The sequence below is a fragment of the Protomyctophum parallelum genome (assembly GCF_964188405.1).
Source record: "Protomyctophum parallelum genome assembly, chromosome: 9".
Taxonomy (NCBI): domain Eukaryota; kingdom Metazoa; phylum Chordata; class Actinopteri; order Myctophiformes; family Myctophidae; genus Protomyctophum; species Protomyctophum parallelum.
Window position 1 is genome coordinate 25,126,882 of NC_139706.1, and position 24,039 is coordinate 25,150,920.

The following is a 24,039-nucleotide window of genomic DNA, read 5'->3' on the forward strand; positions in this document are numbered from 1 at the left end:
TGTTGTAGTAACGACCCAGCACAATCAAACAAAAGAGGCCCCCTCAACTCTCACTATAACTAGACACTTTACCTCCTCCCCCCCCTCTCTCTGTTTAAATGTACAGGAAAAATCTCAAAGTACAGGTAAATCCACGGGTCTATGGGCTCACGCGAGTACATGAACCACGTGACCAGGCTGTTTTCTGCCCCTCAATGTCGTAACTCTGTCTACTCTATGGCTCTGCTGCCACCAGTCTCCGAATGCAACAAGGAGGGGCACCATACTAAGGGGGCACCCAGCTATTGGCAACATTAACAAGGGTACATTTCAGGTCTTGACCTCCTTGCATGCAACCTTAGTACATAATGAAAACAAAATGTACCAAAAATAAAGACAAAGCAATTATTTATATACTAAAATTACTTTATTACAGCTGATTTCTGTTCAATATCCCTCTGCCAACACAATAGTAATTATAATACAAACAATAGTACATTTGATCTATAGTTTTTATTCTGTTTTATGAATCTTTTTACACAATTTAAATCCACTTGTACTTTTTCAACTCTTTTCTTCATACTCTTTCAGACATTCAATAACATGTTTCACCATCTATACATTTTAATACAGGTTACATGAGTTGTAGTGGTAATGCTGTGTCAAGGAAGAATACTGACATCTTTAAAGATATGCAATCTCTTAATTTGCCTGTCACCACATCTTTTTAAGCCACATTATCTTGGCCAGAAATAACTGGCAGCTGGCACATGCCATCAGCCATAATGATGGGTATAATGGAGAAAAGACAATGCAGTGGTGTCTGGGCTTGGCAACTCTGGCATGGCACAGTGTTTGACCAGAGAAGAATCGCCATTGTTGTATCGGTTTCTCACTCCTACAGGCTTTCAGTCAGTAGGACAAGAATTGACATCAATCATAAAAGATATAAAATAAAAAACAAAAACCAATAAAAATCCAGGTTGGTGAAGAAGTCTTATGCATGACTTGATAAAAACCAGACTCAAACTGAACATTGACAAACAAAAGTGTGCATAAAACATAAGGTTGGCATTACAAGAAGTGAGGTTTGATTGGCCTGACATTCAAGTCATTGGGTTTTACTTGGCTTTATCACTTGTCTTGTCTTAAGCCAAAGGTCTATCGGATCCCAAAAGATTAAAATAAATCCCCTTTCCTTGACTATTCATAATCAGAAAACACTTGTTGGATATAACCTGTTATGTTACAGTAGCTGTAGCTCACAGAGTAACAAAAATAAAGGAAAGTGTTTAAAGGAGAGTACCACTCATTTTCAACATTGAACCATGCCATTAATAACTTAGAGTTGTGTGGAAATAATCATAAAAAGTCCCCCCCCTTCTGTTTAGCCTAGGACTGGAGGTCTAGAACTTGGGGTAATCAAGTGACATCACGACATCACGAAGGTGTACTATGCAGGCCAAACCCCCTTTTTGATACCATCTCTAAGGCCAAATTCCAATACCCCAAATCTCTGCCACTCTGTCTTGGTCACTTGGTGGTGTTACGGTGAAATTGGTGACCTGCTGAAATATGTGACAATTGTGTAGACAATCACTTAATGTCTTATGTCAGCGTCCAAATGTAAATTGTTGCAGTTTGTTTATTAGCAGAGTTCAACCTAGCGGTATTCAGGCCACAAATTTAAAGACCTCCATGTAAGTTATGTCACAAGATGGTCACACATTTTGTCAGGTCACCAATTTCACCAGGGGAGGGGAATCCCAGTGCCATCTCTATTATTTATATATCTATGCTCAAACCGAGTGAAAGTGTGTAAGGAGAGTGGTGAGGAGCTAGTTTCAAAAAGGGCCAAAGAGTACACATAGCGTACCCTATGTCACTGATCACATATGACTCCAACAATAAATTATTCAGTTTTGGGCAACACAGAAGAGGGGCATTTTTTTCTGATTTCCACACAACTTTAAAGTGTATTAATGACATAGATACAGTATTTCTATGTTGAAAATGAGTGGTATTCCCCTTTAAGACTTTGGGGACAAAACCCAACATGATGTAATGCTCAATATAAATGACAAAAGTGGAAAACAAAATATCCCCTGACAGCCTAACACCCAACAAGAGCAAACAACTGAATGTAAGTATTCAGTGGCTGGGAAGAGGAACAAGATAATGGGGAGTTAAAATAAGCTGACAATTACAGTGATGAAGCAGAAGGGCCCATTGACAACGTAAGCAGCATTTGAAGAAAATGACTGCAAATGAAGTAAAAAATAAGATTAGAAGACTATTGACAACTCAAAGGGATTCTAATTTCAGTTAATATTTTCAGATGGCAGTTAAATAATGTTAGTTTAAGAACTGTCTTATTTTCTGATAATGCAAGTTTTTAGTCTTTAATGCTTAATCGAAAAGTGATTCATAGGATGACATTTACTATCATAACCATCTATGGCTCCTTTTTCTTTCAGTCCTAGTTAAGGTTAACATGTTTCAAATTATGCATAAAAAGTGAAAGCCCACATATTCATATATATTCTAGTAGGACCTAAGTAGGTCAAGGTGGCCCCATTAATAATATTCTAAACACCCACAAATGTAAAAGATATGAAGTAAAAATCTAATGGTTCAATAAAAATGGTTTGTTAGGGGTAATTAGCGGGTGACACAGCAATGGATATCAAAGAAAATCAGTATACAAGTGCTTTTGCCACATTTATCCATAAAAGGGGGGGGGGGGGACTGCTCAGAGTTCTTATCAGGTGTCTGCTTAGTCATGTTATATTTACATGCTAAAAAAGCCATAATTAAGAACATGTGCTTGATTCACTAACCATCATTCTTGGGTAGTGATGAGATAGATGGTTCAATATGGATAACATAGCACCTTTTGTAGTGTTCTAGTGTTGAGTAATAGGGCCCTACCATGTTTAAACAGTGTCATAGTTTTCAGTTGTTATATTCCTCAAAGTATTACCAAGCCTGCTGTCATGGTCAAACTATTATCTAGTAGACAAAGATAGATAAATAAAACACAATATGCACGTCATAAAATGCCTGCAGCACCCTCTCATCCTGTGATCTATTACCTCACAATCATCCAGAGGAAATTATATTTACAGTTGGTTCCTGGACACAGCATACGCTTTTGAGAAATTGAAACAAATTCTCAAATCGAACAGATTCCTCCCTCGTTATTAAGGTATTGTATGGGTAATAGTGTATGTGGAATTTATTCAAAAGAATTACAACACACAAGTTAACTAGTCTGTATTCTGACCCTTTTCTAACTCTCCACTATATACACAGTACTAACACCACATTCATCCCCAGGGTGTTTTGCCAATAAAGCAAAAAGTCCTATCCATTTAAACATTATACATACTTCTGTATAAAGTGCTTCAACAAGGCAGCAGTATTAAAAAGGCACTAATAAAATCAAAATCTTCTCCTCTTAAATCTAGGATCCTGTCTGTTAATAGAAATAGTTTCCTCTTTCAACAGAGTCATGTAGGATTTCTCTTCGGCTTCTTTCAACAGAATCATGTAGGATTTCTCTTTGTCATTCTCTGTAAAAGCAGCTGTTCCTAAAATCTGGAGTTTTGCCAGTTTAAACAGTTTTCTAAACAGATATTTCACCCTCGGACCTCCATAAAAGTGATAAAGGAGAAAAAAAGGAAAAATAAATCTGTCCACATACACGATAACAGAAAAATTACTATAAATGCTCAAACAAGCCAGGCCAGGCCAGTTGGTGGCAATAAAATCTACATCAATGATACGTCACATACCAGAGAAGAATATTCTGAGCATGCGTAATGAGCTTATTTTACTTTGGCAGTAGTGATTTAAAACAAAAGGTGAATCACAGAAAAACAAGCTATGGTAAACCAGAAAACAAAAGTGATTCTTACGTGCAGAAAGACTAGGTGTAATTGCTGCTTATAAGCCATGTTGTTTCAGGCGTGTGCACGAATCCAGGTGTGACATCCCCATTTCACACACACACCTCAAATCTTTACTTTAGAATGCATTTTAAAAAACACCATTTGCATATGGATGAGAGAGCCAAACAGAAGAAAATGTTTGTTTAGCAAAATATCTATATATGTTGACAGAGCCTACATCGGCTGTGAGCAGGCATGGGCAGCTGACCAGATCGCACCAATGACCACACATACAGCAAAAGGGAGAACAGAGCATCTTCAGCTGCTTTGACTGATTGCCCGACTGGGCATATAACCAGTCAGAGGGAAAGAACTTCTGGAAGGGGTTATGTCCTCTCTCTGCAGACATCAGCAAAGACTGAAGTACAACAGACGGGGCATTCACCCAGCCAGGATCATCATGAACACTGATAGACTGACGAGAGGATTTGGCTGACGAGAAATACTGGCGAGTCAGCGCAGCAAATATTAAGAAACTGAAACTTCGGAAAGGCTATATCTAAAGAAGTACATGACAGATCTACCAGCCAAGTATGATGCCATGACTAAGCAGATGGAGCCGACGAAAGCTTGGCTCCTGAAAATGGCGTAAAGTGGAATATACAGTAAAACCAGGACATTGGTAACATGCAGTTCCAGGAAAAGAAACTCCGGCAGAAGTTTGAAAATAAGTTGTAGACAGCGCAACAGAGCAAGAGACATCTGCAGCCGAGGATGTTTAATTTGCAGATGGACAATGAGGACATTCAGGATGCTAAGCTGTGCAGCAACATTATTGCTGGAGACTGATGGTGGAGCATCAGAACTCGTAACTACATCTGAAGGGCCAACTACAAGCTGGAGAGGAAATAAACAGAACAAGAACCTCAACAAGTAGTCAGTTCATGTGGCAAAAGTGAGGGCTCTTTTACTTGCTGGGCTGCAAGTTTACCCTGGTCAGACTCTTGTGGCTGAAGAGGGACACAAACCATGTCTTGTGACACCAGACAGGAGATTAACCCTCATGTGGACCTAAGAGTTTGAAACGTACTCTCTCTGAGGATCAGATTTGGATTTGAGGTGTTTTCTGACAGACACCGTTTGAGATCATTCTATGATCACAGAACAGATATCTTTATTATGATTTTTTTAACTACCTAAAAGACAAATATGATGCACTCAGATAGGGATTCCGTTTTGAACTCTTGGGCCTTGGGGAATGGTGCAAATAAACCTATGCCTACTGCTTGAGAAACAACTTTGTTATTGTTATAACAAAATCTGGGAGATTGACCTCAGTCTTTAGTTGTGCAGTGTTTAGAAACTGATGAGTTCATCAGTCCTCAGATCTCTCTCTCCAAACTGTCTGCTTTATAGTGCGGCACTGAGCTAAATTCCTCCATGGAAAAACAGATGGCCTGTCCCACGATAGCTCCTCATCGTTTGCCACGATTCAAATCTGATTTCTTTCTGACTTTTGGCCCGACCGTTCACACTGCATTTGAAAGTGACCAGATGTTTTTGAGTGGTGCAACCACTCCAAGGAACAGCAATGTCCGTGTTCACCCACCCATGTGTTGTTCACCCACCCATGTGTTGTTCACCCACCTATGCGACGTTAATGAGCACCAGTATATGACTGAGTACCAGTAGGGGCGCTGTTGTGCCAGAAACAGAGAGAGGGATAGTGCTGCACTGTTGCCTGCTAATGAGAGAGAGAGAGGGGGGTGTGGGGGGGGGGGGAGTTGCACCACTCAGTTCACACGGGTGTGATTTTTGTTTATAAGTTTAAACAAAAACAAGGCACATGGAATCTGATTTAGATCAGATTTGAAACCACGTCTGGATGTGGCTCAGGTCACATCTGTAAAAAATGGATTCCATGTGACTTGTTAGCGTTTAGACTTATTTAAACAAATCCAATCTGACTCTGACTGGATTTGGTTGCCAGTGTAAATGGGGCCTCCACTCCCTTGGTCATCAGCTGCAAGTATGTGAGCAGGCACAGGCCAGGGTGGCTGACCAGCTGATGCCAATCAACACACTGCCAACTAATGGGAGACCCCACTTGGGCATAAAACCAGGCAGCTTGCTGCGAAAGATAACTAGTCAATGGAACAAAATGTCCTCTCTGCAAGAAGAAGCCCTGCGGACTGAGCTTTCGTTGAGACAAGATCATTATGAACACTGACTCGTTACAAATGTATTTCCTGTTGGCCAATAAAGAGCCCATTTTTGGTTTAAGTCTATAGTATGTCACCTTTCCTTTCCCAGAGATGTCCCAGCCTGGGTCTCTCAGACCTTGATCAGAGCTATAATGAATATAGCAAATGATGTGTATAACATATGACAGTCTAAAAAGATTGGCATTCATTTCAAATTGTCGTTTGATTATAGAACATTCAACTGTGAACATAACTACATTCTATTATCAAAGGTTAAAAAGGCACAATATATGAGTTCTTTTTGTTAACACAGCCTGGAGAGGCCCATCCTGAGCCCCAAAATAAGATGCCACAGGCTTGTGGCATTTGGGGCCTGGACCTCTCCAGGCCCCATAAAAGTGAACATAAAAGTAAACCAGTCAAACAGTTTTCGCTCTGGACATCTAGTCTTATTTTGGCTTTTGACCAGGTATTGGTAACTGTAACCAATGAAATATTCAATCTGGTAATAAAAAAAAGACTGGTATTAAAATGACCATCACAGCAGGCTGGCATATTTCTTTTCTATTTAAGGACAAACTGATGAATTTTGGTCAAAGGGCTTTCCTAAACATTAGATTATTACTCGACAGTAGACACTAGATTTTTAAGTACATAGTTACCATGTCAAGGCTTTTAACAGTGTTTTATGTGCAACATGATAGCAATGGCTGTGAATAGCATTCAATATACATTTCTAAAAATGTTTCTGAGTGGGTAGAGCTGTAAATAAAAAGGGAGTATTAGCAGTTGACACTCAAATTTTTACATAAACAAAACAATGTAAATGATCTGTATGTGTGTGTGCTGATACATTGCTGCGAGGAGAGCCGTACATCTTCCAGCCCTTTTGACCTGAGCAACATTTACTTCACCACACATCCACATCTGCACATGGGAGAACCGGGGAGGGTTAGCAAATGGAGATTTAGTTGTAGAGAGCAGTCAATACCCTGTCCCTCACTGCTTTGTTTACGGGACTCTACAAGCCCATGCTCAGACACCGACTCCAGGATGATAGTAAATCTATGTGTAAGAAAGGTGCGACCCGTTGGATATTTGAGAGGTGACACTGGTACTCCTGCTCATGGCCTGCTCACTGGCACTGCGCCCTCCTGAGGCTGTCCTCCCCAGTGCTTGGGGGCTGTTCTGCACACCTCCACTACTTCGGGAGACTAGCGACGCTGATGAGGGATGACCCCACGGCTGGGGAGCCCCACCTCCCTGCATGCCTTGGCCCCAGCCTTGCTGCATAGGTAGCCCTCCCTGACTGGAGTGATAGTGGTGTTGGTAATGGCTGCTTTGGTGGCTTGACCCAGCCCCTGAACCACCACTGCCCCAGTGTGGCCCCTGAGACCCCCCAGACTGGTTGTGCTGCGGAGAATGGCTCCAACTGCCTGAAGCCCCGGGAAAGCTGTGGCTGAGGGCTTCTGGGGAGAGGTTTGACAGCACCATGTTGCTGAAGCCCAGACGCATGCTTTCTGAGTCAAAAGCTTCAATCTCTCTGGCTTGACGCTCTAGCAGACTTCGGATTCGCTCCAATCGCTCGTTCTGCAGGGACAGCATCTCCTCCTCAATCTAGAAACAGAAGAGAGTACACAATACACATACATTTACAGAAATTAATACTTTGCAGGGTCTCCTGTTCATTGATTTTATTTGGGCAGCTTAGTTCAGATGCCCAAGTGTAAAATTAATCTATGTAGAATTAATGACATTGATTAGAAAAAATATTTGAGTTTGCCCAGTTGTCTGAGCAAGTATACAGAGCACAAATACAGGTGTACCTTGATTACAAGTTGCCTCCAAAGTCTATCTAAAGCCCAAACCACACCAAAGGGTCGAAACGGGATAAGACGGTTTTAGCATTCGTCCCAGCGGTGTGATATGTCATGTTGCACGTTGACCCAAGTGATTCAACTGGTTTAATTCAATGGCTCAAACCACACCAATGGGCCGCCATGCAACTCCTTGCAACAAACCACACCAATGCAACTCCTTGCAACTGCCATTGGGAATAATGGTTGCAAGTAGTTGCATGTTGCAAGGAGTTGCATGGCGACCCTCTGGTGTGCTTAGGGCTTTAGATTTACCAGGGGACACAAGATCTCTCCTACTCTGCTCAGCCATTGCCATTTTCCAATAATATAAAACAGTCACAAGTAAAAACAAACAAAAGAGAACCTTCTGTTCCAGTAGGGCTCTCCTGAGGGACACTCTCTGTTCCAGGTCCTTCCTCTCACGGTCATGCTGGGCGTCAGTCTGCATCTTGATCTTGCTCTGATAGGCGTTGAGCAGCTCCAGCTCCTGTTGCAGCTGCATGCGAAGCACCTGGCATTGAGCCTCCTGAGCCTCATCCAGACGCAGCTGAGGACAGACAGCAGGGTCAAACATCATTCTCAAACCTTTTCAGGTCAAGGACCAATTTGAAAACATATTTCAGGGACCCCCATAAGAGAAGATTCTCAATCTTTTTAATTAGGTTATGCATTAGGCCGTGGTGGTTTTATCCCTGGGACCCAAATCTACACTGTAAAATTGTCAGTGTTCATTTACCTCAGAGTTACAGACCAATAGGGGTCCATTTGGTGTCAAACTAGAGTACAAACTGTACACATCTGAGATTCTACGTTCTGAGACTTACGGCTTGAGTGGAGAGCATCTCATTGATGGAGTGGTCGTACTGCTCTGCGAGGATGGCCAGTTTGCGGTGCTGTTCTTGTTTCAAACGCTTCAGCACAGCCTTGTGGTCTGCCTTTGGTGTGCTCTCCAGTAGGTGGTTCCTCAGGGCCTTGTACTGCCGGGTCTGGATCTTACAGGTATCCTGAAACTGTTTCTTGATCTGTAGCTCTTTGGACTGTCAGGGTGGGGAAATAGATCAACAGTGAATACTTACATTTACATACTCATTGTATAGTATCGGAGTCGTATCCAGGTCTGATATGTTGGTTGTACTGTATGCAATTTCTAAAATGCACCCAGTAATAGAGATTTTCTGCCTACAATTGTTAAACTGCTTGCTTGCACGTGCGTACAGTACAGGTTCTGGCATTGACCCAAGTATAGGCTATGCATCATGTGCTCATGTCCCACGTGTGTTGGGTGCTTGCATTTAGTATCTTCCATCAGTGCTCTGGAAGGGCCAAGACTCACCTTGAGGCTCTTGGGTTGCTGGCGAACCTCCATGACATGCTTGCGTCGGAGTTCTCTCTCCCTCCTCTTGTTGTACTCCTGCTGGTTGGTGAGCTCCGTCATGTGCTGCAGGCGGATGAGTTCAGCCCTCATCTTCTGGATGGTGTTGAGCTGGCGGAACTCCAGCTCCTGCATGGACTCATGGTGGCGCAGGAGCATTGCATGCTCCAGATCCTTCTGTGTCTGACGCTTGTTCAGCTCCTGAGCAGACCAAAAAGGATATTGCACTAAATTAACTCATTTAGGCCTGACCTAAAAATTTAAAAGAATTCTTCTAAATCCTCCAGTTTTCTGAAATAAATATGTTCACGATTTTTCAAAAATAGCAGACCTACGAGCTCGTAGCGCGCCACTGTAGATCTGCTATTTTTCAATAGCTAAATGTTTAAAACACCAAAAGGGGTTCCCACCCAAAATGGGTTAAATGTAGTCAAGTTGGAATAAGATTTTTCTTTTCTTGAACAACGTGCAGACCTTGGTGCTTGTCAGTTAAAATCTGATGACCAAATAATTAGGGCTATGCTAGCCTCGGTACCAGGCTTTCATTTTTGTTGGTGCAAAAATGTAAAGCCTGGAGGAACGCATTGGCCGCTCTGGTCTAAAAGTGGGAGTCAACCCTTCCGGGTGGGCGTCGCTCCATATGATGTGACGTAGCGCTGCACTAGGGGGGAGAGGAGGGGCCGGGGGTGACGGACAGATCGATGAGATCCAATCAGGGCGTGCGCAAATCTCAGCCGCGACCCGCCCCTCTAGACCAGAAAACTAACACGTTAGCTCAGGCTAGGGCTATGCTAATCAATCTTACTGTAACAGATACAGGTAAGACCCGTTTCCTGCCTTGACTGATTGGACATTCATTGAGAATACTAAAAATATTTAGATCTATATAGCAATAATCACTCTGCAATTTACTTCGTTTTTATGTATGCATGTACAATATGCACTGTAGGTATGTCGGACACGGCTAAGAGAACTGACCTCGCGCACTAAATCTTGTTCAACATTGTGGCGAGCAATCAGGATCCTCCTCTTGAATCTGCGGCACTCCAGGTCTAGGTACTGTCTCTGTCTACGTAGCAGGTTTGCCTCCTCCTCGGCTTGGAAGTGCTGGAAGTTCTCTTTCTGCTTTGACAACCAGTCCTGTTTCTCCTTCTTAGGTGTTGATTGGTTTTCATTCAGCTCCTAAGAGTCCACACAAAGGCAGGTCATTAGAAGAATGTTTTGTTTTTCTTATGTAGCTAGTAGTTTTATTAATTTGTAGAATTAAACAACCATGGAGCAGGATATATTAATAATTGATGTAAAACATCACCCATTTTCAACCTACGCATCTTCAAATCATTGGTTCTCACTAATGCACATTATATTATGGTAGGGAGGACATTGGACAGTTCAGCAACCTGCCTGCCTACCAGTGACCACACTACAGGGCCATGTAAACTGAAATAAACAATATTGATCACCAGTATTATTTTGTGCAAACTAGCCAGCATCTTTCCAATCCAAGCCAGACTTTCCACTGCACTATGGATGTATATCAATTGTGTCCACACCACCACTCATTAGACCTGTTGAGAACAGCTGGCATCACTCGTGACCATTATGCACACACAGCTGTGGATATTTATAGCTACTACTGTACTATTAATTGGATCACATGTACAAGCTGAGTGAAGATTTCGAAACGATTCTGAATCTCACTTATCAGTAGTGATATTTTGTCATTGTACCAGTCGTGTTGTAGGCTAATTATTCCCATGAGCGACAAAAACTGCAATGATTTGAAATAATCTTGGTTGCTCCAGAAGAGTAGCTATGGACCTAATTTAACTTGTATAGCACAATTATGTTGCATTAGTATTCCATAACTGGTTTATTACAGACTTGCATGTTAACAACCAGGCATCTGGATAGACTGGGGCCTGGGCGTTGACAAGCCGTGCACAGTGGGTTGTTAACGTCTAGTATTTTTCTTAAGTACCTACAACAAGCTGACAAAACAATTTTGTCATAATGCCAATTCTAAAAAGTTCTCCAGACACATGTGGTCAATCGTCCCCGTCACTGCTAACCCCTACAGTTGGTCATGAGGGAGGGTTTACATGAGCATGTGACTCCTCCAATACAGACAGTGAGGTGTTTTGCCAGGATGATGTGTTGTAAAGCATGCGGAAAAACACACAACGCAAGCTAGTTCTTCTACCCAACGAACCAGTAGAGGTAAATACTAGTGCAGTGCAGATTCCTGACCTCCTTGAGTTGTTCCTTGCGCAGTTTGTACTCTCGTTTCTGAGATTCCAAGAAGCTGTTTAGCTCTTTCTTCTGCTGGCTCTGTATGTGCTGTTGGAATTTCTTTTCATCATTGGTAAATGTCTTTGCCTGATGGAAAAAACAGACATAGCAAATTAGCAAGCTTCACTTGAAACCGTAATGCTGTTGTATTGAATTCAGCAGTTTTTCTTTTTTTACTTTATAGGATTTCCAAGTATTAAAGATATACAACCCTACATATACCCCCCCCAGTCTTAACCCATTTTGGGTGGGAACCCCTTTTGGTGTTTCAAGCATTCTGTTATACTTTAGCTATTGAGAAATAGCAGATCTACAAGCTCATAGCGTGCCACTCGGTACTTGTAGTAGAACTTTTAGTTCTGCTATTTTTGAGAAAACGTAAAAATGCGGCACAAATCTTTGAATAGGTATATATTCTTTCAGAGCGAAAGTTTTTTTTTATTTCGACGTCAGGCCTAAATGGGTTAAAGGGAAATGACGAGGTGAGATAAAGGCGCCGTACGTCTTTCTCCATGGATGCCTGATGTTTCTTGATGAGTTTCTCCATCTCCTGGGCAAAGCTAGTCCTCTGGTTCTCCAGCTCTTTGTCCAGACGGAGCTTGTGCTCATCCATCTCAGCCTTAAGCTTGTTTTCCAGAGCCATCAACTGTTTCTGGTGCTGCCTCCGCATGCGCTTGTAGCCAGACATCTGCTCCCGAAACTCTGAATCCTGCGCGTGCTCCTTCATCTGGCGAGTAACCTGGCACACAAACATCACAAGTCAACACAAATTCTCATCCGTGCTTGTCGTTGCATGTGTCAACAAATAGACAAATAATACCTACACATACACAGACGCTACAAGCTGGACGTTAAATGGCCACCACTGATGCCAGCCATTTCAGTACCGAAAAATGCCTCGTCATTCAGTACCAAATGTCAATATGTACACTACAGTCTAATTTGTGTACGACTACGATGGTGGCATCATGTTCGTATTTTAGTGTATTTAGTTAGTTTAGTATATCATCATGCGATTTGAGATATGGGTTTACGCGCCTGTGTTTGCAAATAGAGGGAGAGAGCTCCGTGGCTGGGAGAAGAATTATTTTGGGTGTTAAATCCTGTTATTTATTTTTTCCAGTCAAGACCACAGTATTTATACCCACAGAGGAATTGGTTCACAAAAACTTGTGTCCAGTCACTAGTTGCAACCACAATAAGAGTCATGCTTCAACATTCCTAAACACAATAGTTCCCATCATCAGTGGGGCATGCAGTTCTGAAGCAAAAACTGACATTTCCATTTACTTTGGGCTTCTCATCGTACTGCATTCTATATGAAACAATGAATACCAAGACCAAGAGTGCCATCTAGTGTAAAAACGAAAAACACGAAAAACACATCCTGATTGGCGGTCTATAAATTGTTCGAGAAAAAAAGAAAAGTATTGTTCAGTTGCTGGTATTATCAAGGTATCTGTACCAATATCAAAATGTAAACTTAATGAAAATATAACCATCAGAAATGAAGCAGTGGCGGGGTTGGCGAAAGGGCCTTTCTGTGTGGAGTTTGCATGTTCTCCCCGTGTCCCCTAGGGTAGGTACCCTCACAAAAACATGCAGTAATCCTAAACTGCCTCCCCCTGGCCAGCCGGGGCGCCTGATGGAGGGGAAAGGAACTGGTTGGAATAACGTGTTCCTTCCACGCGCTATGTCCAACCAGGGAAACTCCCCCGTGTCAGGTGTAAAGGAGCAACTTGGACACTCAAGCATGAAGGAAGCATGAGTTAAGGCCGTTGCTCTCCCCAGGTTGGCGGAGGGTGTGTAGAGCCCAGGATCACATTAGATGATTGACACAGGGGTGAAAAATTTGTTACAAAATCGTGGGATAAAAAATATTTTTTTAAGAAATGAAGCTGCTGTTTTCAAAAATTCCCAGGAGGAAAGTACCCCTATTCTAATTACATACTTGAATGCACACACACTGTGCTCTTACCACAGAGGCTGTGCGTATCGTAGCAAAGTGTTCACGGTTGCGTTTAGGCCGTGGCGTGTGTGCAGGGGGAGACTGTGGCTCAGTTGGACGAGGAGGGTGAGGTTCAGCATCGTCATGGTATGTCTCTTCCTCCTGAGAGATAGACCACATTGCAATAGGAATCAGATTAATTACTGAGTGTTTAAATTACTGAATGTTTAAAATAACAATTTAGCCCATAGCCAATACTGATACCGATATGTTTTAGTTTTGTCATTTTTATTTCCCCTTATATTCCCCATATATATATTGACCGATAACGGCCGATAGCGATTATGTGGCCGATACATCGGTGCATCCCTAATATTGACAGTGGCGAAAGATATCGCTCGACACACTTTCACAGCACTGCACAAACACTGAGAGCCGATCAAATTCCTTCTGAATTTACAGGGCATCGCGTTCAACATGTTGCAGAACAGAACGTTATCGTTCATCAGTGTGGATGCCCACATCATTATCGTTATAGTTATTATAGTTATCCTTGTGTGGATGGCCATTAATACAGGACGATTTCACATTTCAGTAATTCATCATGTTTTGGTTTTTTTGTAACAAAAATTCGATATTTTTAAATGGATATGGAACCTTGATTGGAGCCACATGACTTACCGGTTTGAGGTGTATGACAGAGCTGTTGGACATGACCGTGTGGTCTCCCTCCAATTCCAGTTCACTCTTGTCGTCACCAGCGTCTGTCAGACTGTTGACAGAGCTGCTCTGGGAGCTGGCACTGATGGACATGCTGGGAATGGACTGGTTGCTCCCCACACTGTTGACAGTGCCGGTCCTGCACACACCGTGCTCAGGCTCCTGAGGACAACAGACACCACAGCGGATCACAAGATTAAAGACATTATGAAATGAAAAGTATTTTTTCACACTCCTCCATATTCGTGGTCACAATTGAGATACAGTATAATTAATAATAGATGCCATATCCATTTTTGTGTGTTTTTATTTCAGTCAAAAGTCACTAAATGAATCATGCTTTCTTTCACCTGTGTGGTTCCCATAGCTCAATGTTCCTCCAAGCAGCTGTGTTTCATTATTAGAGACCCAGGGTTGCTGTTCTGAATCTAATTCAGGATGACGGTCGGACGGCGGACGGTGCATTATAAACAGTCTCATTTTAAACTTAAACAATACACTAAAATATGTATCTGACAACATTTGAGGTGAGAAATCAGCAATGCAGTAACAAACTGCTTCTCTCTCTCTGTCTCCCAGTGCAAAGTGCAAACAAGGCAGTACCATTTTACATCGATTCCTAAGCCTGAGTTTACGGTCGGTCGGCTAAGAATGTGATTTGCTAAGACACAAGCTGCTCAAGTACACTACATACTTTATGCAGTTCTACAAACAGACTTGAAAATAAGTAATTAAAAGAAAATTAAAGAGAGAGAAAGAGATGGAAGTAAGGAGAGAGTAGCGGAAAAAACATTAAGGCTACAGACCTCCTCCTCATCTTGGGCTTCGGCTGTGGGGCCATTATGGCAGTCGTGAAACAGGAGCTTCTTCATTTTGCGATACTGTAAGTTGTCCAAATCACGCACCGCCTCCTTAGTCCTTAAGATCAGGTCGATCAAAACTGATTCTGGTCGCTCCCGTTGTAAAAACGCATGCTAAAACAGGGAGGTACAAGAGATGCATCACAACATTATGTAGCGCAAAACTTGAATGTAATAAAGTCTGTGAAAACAGGACTTTGTATCTAGACACTGTTTGGCATCAAAGGGCACATGCCCGTCAGCCACTCTTAACCATATGAAACCTAGCATCCATATTCTGGTGTGAACATTCTGCAAAAATAGCACATCTACAAGCGCTCAACTCGTTGACGTGCCCGCGCTCAATGAAGTACAGTATATTGGGAATAAGTGGTTATTATTCTTACCTTTAACAGCTCCTCAGAGCTGGGTCGGTCTTGAGGAAATTTCTGAAGGCAAGAATCTACAAAATTGCGGAAATATTCCGTCCTGTGGTAGAACGAGGGAAATTAGTCATTACAAAATGATTTAGAATGTATTATGATTATTGTTATAAAGCATTATGAGTATTTATTAATTATTGTAACTATAATTGTCCAGTTAAAAGCAGATTATAATGCATTGTATGCAAGTATGTGTTTATAATGCATTACAGACATCAGAAGCATAGCTCCCCTGCTTACCATTCACTTGACTGCAGTGTTGGGCTCTCGTTCTGCGCTATATGGTATAAGGCACTCATTGCATTCATGTTGAACAGTGGAGGCTTCCTTTCAGCTGGGAAAACAAATTACAAGTCACATAAAAAGGGGTGACATCTTCTGGAAATGTAGAAAATACAGAGATTACATGGAGTGGGAATAGCATCAACACACATTCGCATTTTAGCAAATGCAGGAGTCATTCATTCGCATGCAGGAGTACATAGTCATGACATTGCCCAACAAGGTGACCGAACAGAAGCAGAGAATCAAGAAGCCGGATCTGAGCCAAAACAAATGGAAAAGTTATCTCACCTAATTCTACGCATGTTATTCCCATAGACCATATGTCCACCTTTCCGTCATACTGTCCCTCATCCATAGCCAAGATTACTTCCGGGGCCATCCTAAAAACATAAATAAAAAATGTGTTTAACACAATAAGGCAAATAGATATTGTTAAAGATGCTACAACAGGGAAGGTTACTATTGAAATAGCAACATACCAATATGGCGTCCCCACAAAAGAGTTCGCTGGAGAGGCAATGGAAGCAGAACCAAAATCTGCGAGTTTCACCTGACCTGGCTCTGTCAGCAAGATGTTTCCTGCTTTGATATCTCTATCAGACCAACATAACACAGAAGATTTACATATTTTTTTCAGTGGATTGCGTGCATAAGTGAATGGTACCCAAACATACTCCCAAACAGTACTAACACACTGACCTGTGAATCATGTTGTGCGAGTGGAGATAGGCTAGCCCCTGAAGAGCACCATGGGTAATTGCAGCAATTTCCACTTCTTGCAGAGGTTTCTTGTGAACTGCATTGGAGACATTCATCAATAGAGCATTGCAAAAGCATGAAAGCCACAAGACAAAACTTTGATAAGCATGGACTTGCTTTGATTATTCAAAATGTCACCTCACTTCAACAAAATCTTCAACTCACCTTCCAACAGATCTGACGCAGATCCGAGACAATACTCCATTACCAACTAAAAGCGAAGGACAGTGAAGGTTAAGTTTATTGTGTCACGCAATGGAAGCCATGCAATAACCATCAACATCATGTTAATTACCAATTAGAAACATACCCAGGCAGTGTGCTCTCGCAGATAACATCCTTTGTACTCTATACTGTTTGGGTGTTGTATTCTCTGCAAGAATTTCACCTCCTTGATTATGTCTTGCCATTTCTGAGGTAGAAAAATGAAGAACAATTAAAATGCATCCTTGTGTAAGAAACATCCAACAAAACATCATAAAGGAGGTAGCCCTAGGGTAAACTCATCACCGAAAAATACTATTCCATAATTACATTGTGCTATTTTGAGTGCTTGTGTATATTATCAATGACTGGATAATAGAATTATACAATGTCTTAGTTGGGATGTTGTTTAGAGCGACAGAAAAAAATATTTGAAAACATTGAAAATTGCTAATCAAGTTTAACAACAGGCTACAGCCCCTGGCCCACCCCTTTCTGAATGGACAATTAGAAAGGGGTGGGCAATTAGATTACCTGCCATTAGTCAGTGAGTTCTGACTGTCACTAAAATCAAGCCATAGTATTGCAAATAGATTCCTTACGAGGTTAAGTGCTAGACCTGTTGCCTTTCTACTATTCTAAATTATACGACGTTATTGCTGCTACAATGTGAGGAAGCCAAAGCAATACATTTTACACTTGTGTATAAGATGTAGCAATACAAATCGAATACAAAGATTCATATAGATAATAGTTTACCTCAGTGGTTTGCTTTCCACTGTAAGACATCTTTTTGATGGCCACCACTTCATTTGTACGCACATCCCGTGCCTGAAGGACACAAAAAATACAAAATGTACTATTAGTGTTCTTTCTCATGCATTGATGCGGCATTGCCACATCCTCATTAGCTGTACACTTTAATCACATCTACGTTTTGGGTGAAAACCACAAGCAAACAACAGAAACATCACAACAAATACAAATTACGTCCTACACACCATGATTATGATTCTACAATTATCTTGCCCTTGATATAAAATTAGCTGTTCTTGGATAAATATGTAAATTTTGGTATGGTCATTGTTTTAAGAGTTTAAAGGTGAAACGCAGCAGGGCTCAATCACCCCAGGGTTGCCCAGGAAGTGTCACCACATGACAGGATAATAAAGTGATGTGTGTGAACACACATCACTTTATTATCCTGTGCCCCAAATTAGCCCAATAGGCTAAAGTGATGGCCAAAAGCACCAGGGCCCAAATTTGATGTCTAAAACTACTCACAAAATAGACAGCACCAAAGCTGCCATGTCCGATCTCACGTAGATCTGAGTAGAGCTTTTCAGGGTCATCTTTGAAGAAAAGATCAGCAACATCGGGGTCCTTCAGGCTCCCCGCCCGAGTGGCGTTTGGCATAATGATGGGGGGCAATGCCGCTGTCGCCAGGAACTATCTGGATATGCGACAGCGACGTGACAGCCCCCACCAATTGCTCATCTGCAGGACAGTGGCCTCATACGTGTTCCAACCTGAGAGGGCAAAGAAAAAGAAGATTGTTTTTAGAGGGGAGGTAGAACCACACAATACAAAGTGCAAGAAGTACCCTAAATACAATCAGTGGTGTAATGGTGATCCCCCCCCCCCAGTACCACGGTCACGCAAACGCACGCCTACATGTGCGTGGCCTAAGCCTATATTGTTTAAAGTGTATGAGAGTTTTAGACACACACACACACACACACACACACACAAAAGTAGACTTAAAATAAGACCAATTTCTTTATACTGCGCTGCCTGCAGTGGCGAAAATAAAAGTTTGCTTTGGACGAATAATCTCTTGTTTGATGGTGGAGGCGGCATTCTTGTTGCGTGCAGCAGCACTTGACACGGTATGAAAATGGGGGGGCACGCCCACCACCAGTAAACCTAGACTGGGTAATTCTTGGAAAGTCTGGTGTGAGAGGTGACCGAGGTGGTTAGGTCAACTTAGGTGTGTCTGCTCTTGAATCTAGGAGGATGCGTTCTAGCGTGCATGCGCCGTTCCATTCCGTACCTGCACGTTCATAAAACAATTTGTTTGGTACTAGAGTGTGGTACTGTGTTCTACGAGCACCACTGATTACAATACAGATCAAGTCAAAATTCAAAAGCCAATGAAGAATATGAATGTCAATGAAGATGTCACTGTCAATGAAGAACATCCATCAGCGTTCAATATCCCTTTCAACACTGACAGTGATAACAGCTTTAGAGAGTAGTACATTTATATTTCCCCCATTTCATTGTATACTGCAATTTATGCCAACCACGATGCCATAAAATGTCTTCAGTGTCTGTCAAACCACCCGGCACCCGCATGACAATAATGGGATGGATATTAGGGCTGTGCTCGAGTCGATATTATCAGGATGTTGGTGATGCCTGTATAATATTGATGGGCCTGATCGCAAAATTCAGTTTGATTGTTTTTTGTTTTAATAAAATGTCTGCATTTGTATTTTGTACGAGTCCTATGTACTGATAAATCCCTCTGATATAGGGATAGAGAAGTGAGAGGGCATGAAAAATGGCTGTGAAAACTAAAGCTAGCCCCTGCCACTTCCAAGGCCCATATCTGTAAGTGTTTTGCTTTACCTTCAGGCAATTTGGCCATGTGCATCGTATCAGTATTATGTACTGCTTCATGACTCCTGTTATATATATTATATTATGTACATGATATCCTGAGTTATACCTGCCAATGTCAAAAAGAATTCCATAACAGCAACTACAGTAATAAAAGCAGTTGGACATGTCCCGGCACTCTCCCCTCCCTCACACCTCCAGTCACAGGTTAGTGTTGTGTCAGTCATGAATGAACGGCTCAAAAGAACCAGTTAATTTTGGTGAACGAAATGAACAGATATTTTTTACTGAACGATCCTGAAAGATTTGGTTCACTGAAATGAACGATAGTTGGGATGCACACTCCGATTAGACATATCCCAACATTTAGACTCTCGTAGCATATTTTTCGATTCCGACGTCATCACTCTCTACGAGATTCTACGCGACCATATGGTTTATTTCTGGTCACCAGCGAAAATCCCTGCCTCAAAGTAACTCTTAACTTGTACAAATGCAAAATCTAAGCTGCTTTCCCTGCTGCCCCACTTGTCCGGTTTAGTTTGTATGCGCCCAGCAATTACACCCCGTAGGTCTGTAGTTTTCAATAAAAAAGGTGTTTTGATCCACACCGTCTCGGAATCTGGCATTTTCCTCCATTGTAAATGCGCAACAGATCCCTTGCCGCTAGGGGCACTGTTGCGCATTTACAATGGCGGGAAATCCAAGATGGATGCCAGATTCCAAGACAGAGTGTATCAAAACACCTTTTTTATTGAAAACTACGGACCTACGTGGTGTAATTGCTGGGCGCACACAAACCGGACAAGTGGGGCAGCAGGGAAAGCAGCTTAGATTTTGCATTTGTACAGAGTTACTTTGAGGCAGCGATCTTCGATGACGACCAGAAATAAGCCATATGGTCGCTTAGACTCTCATAGAGAGTGCTCCTGTGCTTGCAGTTAGGGTTAGGTTAGGGTTTGAGGTAGGTTGTCGTCGCTTGTCTGTCTAATGACAGTCGAACCAATAGTATATCACAGGTATGGTATGTAGTAGACAGATCTTTTACAGTCTATGAGACAGACAGAAGAAATAAGGAAACAAAGGATAGTCTCAACTCTCCAGCGCAAACAAAGACACTAACATTACAACATACTAGCTCGTCTAGCTGACGGTGAGATGATATCAGCTAACCGAACAGAACAACACATGTTGGCGGCACACTCAAATTACTCACATGTCATGTAACACAATGTTATGGCATCACTCTCCAGCGCACAAAATGACCAAATATAAAATACCCATCACCCACTTATTTGCATCTATAGTATTACGTAATATCAAGCCTTATTATTGGGATAGAGATCACTGAAGTTACTGAGCCCATGCAACCCGGACGATCAGCTGCAAACATATGCAGAGCTGACGCCAGAGTCACAAGACTTCTCTCCCGGCCTGAAGGAGCAGCCCTCAGTCCCAGCAGATGTCTTTTGTCCCTCAGCAGCAACACACTGAACAACTCACTTGACCGCACAGATGCAGCCACAGGCCTGAAATAAAGCCTCATTAACATGTGGGACTGTGCCTCTTTATTGTCAACGTTCTTTGCTACATTGTTGGTAATGAATGAGCTTTGTTGTCATATCTCATGATGGCATTTTCAACTGCAAGCATGTGAGCAGCAAAGTGAGTGATGACAGCTGATACCTTCATGAAACACTATTGCGTGCCCCAGCCCCCCCCACACACACACACACAAGAATGCAGCCAGGCAGGACAACAAAGCTAGAGGGGTGAGATTCCCAGTGTATGCTATGCACTCACTGCACCACACGTTTCAGCATTTCCTGTCTGTGCAGCTACGGGAAGGAAGGAATGGGGCCTGATGAGCAATTAAGTCAACTGCTCATGTCTTCTTTGACATAATAATAACCATGGCACTTACTGAATATGCACCTAGGCTTGCATGTCTAGCCTACAATAAATACAAACTTGTCGTTTTATCAAAAATGTGGGACTGTACAAATAATCGATTAAAATGCAATTGACAACAAACCATAAAACCCAGAAGCCAGACAGACAGACACCACTATTTTGGTGATTCAGCAATAATGTTATAAATCTGCAAACAAATTGTGTGAGCTTAGTGGATGGCTTTCTTTCTTTCTGAAAGATCAATCCTTACCAAATAGAACAGAAGCACCAACAGGGCGCCTATAAACAGTAAATAAAGACATTTGTAGTGCAGCGTAGTTTAACATGCTAAACTAGTGTTGACAGATTATTTGGCAGCTAGGCCAAATAAAGAACATAGCTTTTATTTTTGTTCTCAATTTGTAGAATTATGGGTGATGCACTTGCATGTGTCAGTCAGTCAATCTTGAAAATACCGTCCGTAACTAGCACTAGCACAAGTGACAAGGAAGAACGGTCTCAACTTAAAAGCTGTGCCCAATGCCATCATTGCTGAAGAATGTACAATCAGACTATTGTCAAATAATGAAACTTAAAAACGTACATGATGCACCAGCTGCCACCTGTGGCTAGGCAGCACCTGATTGCAGCTGCTACCAGACCAGTACCAGATCTCTCACCAGAGAGAATTCAGGTTACCAGTTACAACAGCTGCAGCAGCTGTTTCGCAACAAAGTCAAACTAAATTAAGTAGAACTCCAGCACGCACGGCCGAGCGCGCGCACATTACAACACAGTACACACACATACAAATAAACAGCTTTTAGCTCAGCTGGCTATCGTAGCGAAACTTAAGGCTAACCAAATGACAGTTGAATGTGTCAACTTTTCAAGTGTTATGTGTGGGTCTAGCGACATAATGACACCATGTTGACTGAATATGTTGTAAGGCATCCAACTGGACAAAGAGGTCTGTTAACTAATGTTAACTAATGTTAACAGGTAAATGTTTATGACTAGGTAGCTAGCTAACAGTAGCTAGCATAGTTAGCTGAAACTCACCCTCCTCTGACAGGCCAGGGTTTCAGCGGAGCACACAATGTCGTGTAATTCAACCAATTTGGTATAAGAAAAGTACTCGTCTTTTATATCACGCGAAGGACTACTTTGTTATTACTGAAATCTCATTATTCCCAAAGCTGTCAATCGATTATATTATACAGAATTGCAAAACATTACTTGTTAAAATCCCCACCCTTGAGCTAACGGGGGGTGCCAGAATCCTCGAATCCCACTCCCAGGCAAGGCAGGCAGGCAGGCAGGTCCAAAGATGGCCGCTGAGCGTTGCACTACAATACAGTTACCAAGGATTCGCCCACGATGTCACAACTATGTGTTATTCTAGCTAGCGGAAGTGCTTCAGAATCGCACAACAGTCTTCCAGTGACAGTGGAGTGCTTTCAAGCATTATTTTTGTATTGTATTCTATGTATTTATTTAAAATATTTAAAATATTAAATAGCAATCTACTGCTAGGATTACATGCACTACGTCACTGATGTAGCCTTGGTACCTTTATTAATTTCTAGGCGTTCCACCGTAGTTCCACCGCCGCTCTTCGTGAAAATACGTTGGGGTTGGGGAGATGCAGTAAGAAGCAGGGGGGGATGACTGAGGGTAGTTCAAACACCCCCAAAACACCTATAACATAGTCTACCCACTAGACTACCCAGGATGTAGTAGGAATAGATGCGTCCGTTCTTTAAAGTAAACCACTAATGTTTTTTTGTTTGTGTCCAGACCCTCTGTCTTCTTCACTTGCCATTCGGTGTGCTGTGAATGCTTACCCTTCTGCCCTGCCTTAATCCTATCCCATCGCAGTATAAAACTACCCCAAAGCTCCCCCTGTGGTCCATTATTTTAGTCATTTTGCCATTACCTTAGCACTTATTAACTTAATTTCAGTGGACTAACTTATTTGACTAATAATTAATAATGATGGAAATAATATGGTTGTCACAGTGTATTTGGTCCATTGTTATCAAGGAGGTTTCACTTTCAGGGGAAAACGTGATTTAAAATGTGTAACCTTTTAGTAGGCCAGTGCAAATGGCAGAAGGGTGAAATCAGCCCTCAACGGCTTCTGTCAGCCTCCTCCCCATCCCCTTCCTTACTAGGGACGGGAGGGGATCTTAGGAGGGGATGTGTGGGGACGCTTATGGGTGTAAGCACACTTGGGCGTCAAGGCGCGGCAAAAAGCCGCTCGTGGCAGGCGTCTCTTCCTGGTTTTTAGACAGGATGGAAATGAAGCTCCACCCACGCGGGGGCAAGCGTTTCCGGGAATCTGGCCGACGGTGGAGCTTCATTTCCATCCACCAGCTGTCTAAAAACCGAAGAATATTAAATGGAGGTAAAGTCACCAACGTCATTTTCGCTATCACGCAATTCCAGACGGCAGATTTGTCACACCATGGGAGCCAAACTGCACCCGGAAGTTCGGCAGAAGTCAATGACAATGAGAGCTTAGTGAGAGCTCAGTGACCAGCTCATGAACAAACACTATTTCTGAATGACTGAGATCTTTTTGGCAGTATCTATACATCTCTTTAGTCAGGCTTTTGTCCACATTAAACCTAGCCAATTTTCTTAGGCAGTAAGGGCGTTGCTGGCCCTTCTTGCACAGCAACACCATGTCAGGGTAGGGTTAGGGTTAAAGGGATTGTG

The 24,039-nt window shown here is 42.2% G+C and overlaps 1 protein-coding gene across 3 annotated transcripts; it reads right to left on the reverse strand.

The window, feature by feature from the left end:
* Positions 1-393: 393 nt before the first annotated feature.
* Positions 394-22,630, reverse strand: taok1a (TAO kinase 1a). Of its 3 annotated transcripts, none has more exons than XM_083773724.1 (20): positions 22,571-22,630; positions 18,082-18,326; positions 17,557-17,628; positions 16,904-17,005; positions 16,759-16,804; positions 16,534-16,630; positions 16,314-16,427; positions 16,123-16,214; positions 15,790-15,883; positions 15,514-15,595; positions 15,074-15,241; positions 14,229-14,429; positions 13,578-13,709; positions 12,102-12,338; positions 11,558-11,686; positions 10,286-10,489; positions 9,269-9,508; positions 8,760-8,972; positions 8,300-8,482; positions 394-7,693 (listed from the first exon to the last, which is right to left on the reverse strand). In XM_083773724.1, the coding sequence occupies exons 2-20, from the start codon at positions 18,211-18,213 to the stop codon at positions 7,142-7,144; spliced, it is 3,090 nt and encodes a 1,029-aa protein (XP_083629850.1). In that variant the 5' UTR covers positions 18,214-18,326; positions 22,571-22,630; the 3' UTR covers positions 394-7,141. The 3 variants fall into 3 exon arrangements, with proteins under 3 accessions (XP_083629850.1, XP_083629849.1, XP_083629848.1); XM_083773723.1 differs by having other exon boundaries at positions 22,555-22,625; XM_083773722.1 differs by having other exon boundaries at positions 22,378-22,604.
* Positions 22,631-24,039: the final 1,409 nt, after the last annotated feature.

What these genes read in the sequence shown, in the direction of transcription:
- taok1a (XM_083773724.1), bottom strand. Translation starts at nt 18,213, where the DNA reads ATGCCAAACGCCACTCGGGCGGGGAGCCTGAAGGACCCCGATGTTGCT. An exon ending in GCAAGGAACAACTCAAGGAG is followed by an intron (nt 10,490 to 11,557) that starts GTCAGGAATCTG and finishes GTGGACTCTTAG; the next exon opens with GAGCTGAATGAAAACCAATC. An exon ending in AACAAGATTTAGTGCGCGAG is followed by an intron (nt 9,509 to 10,285) that starts GTCAGTTCTCTT and finishes TGGTCTGCTCAG; the next exon opens with GAGCTGAACAAGCGTCAGAC.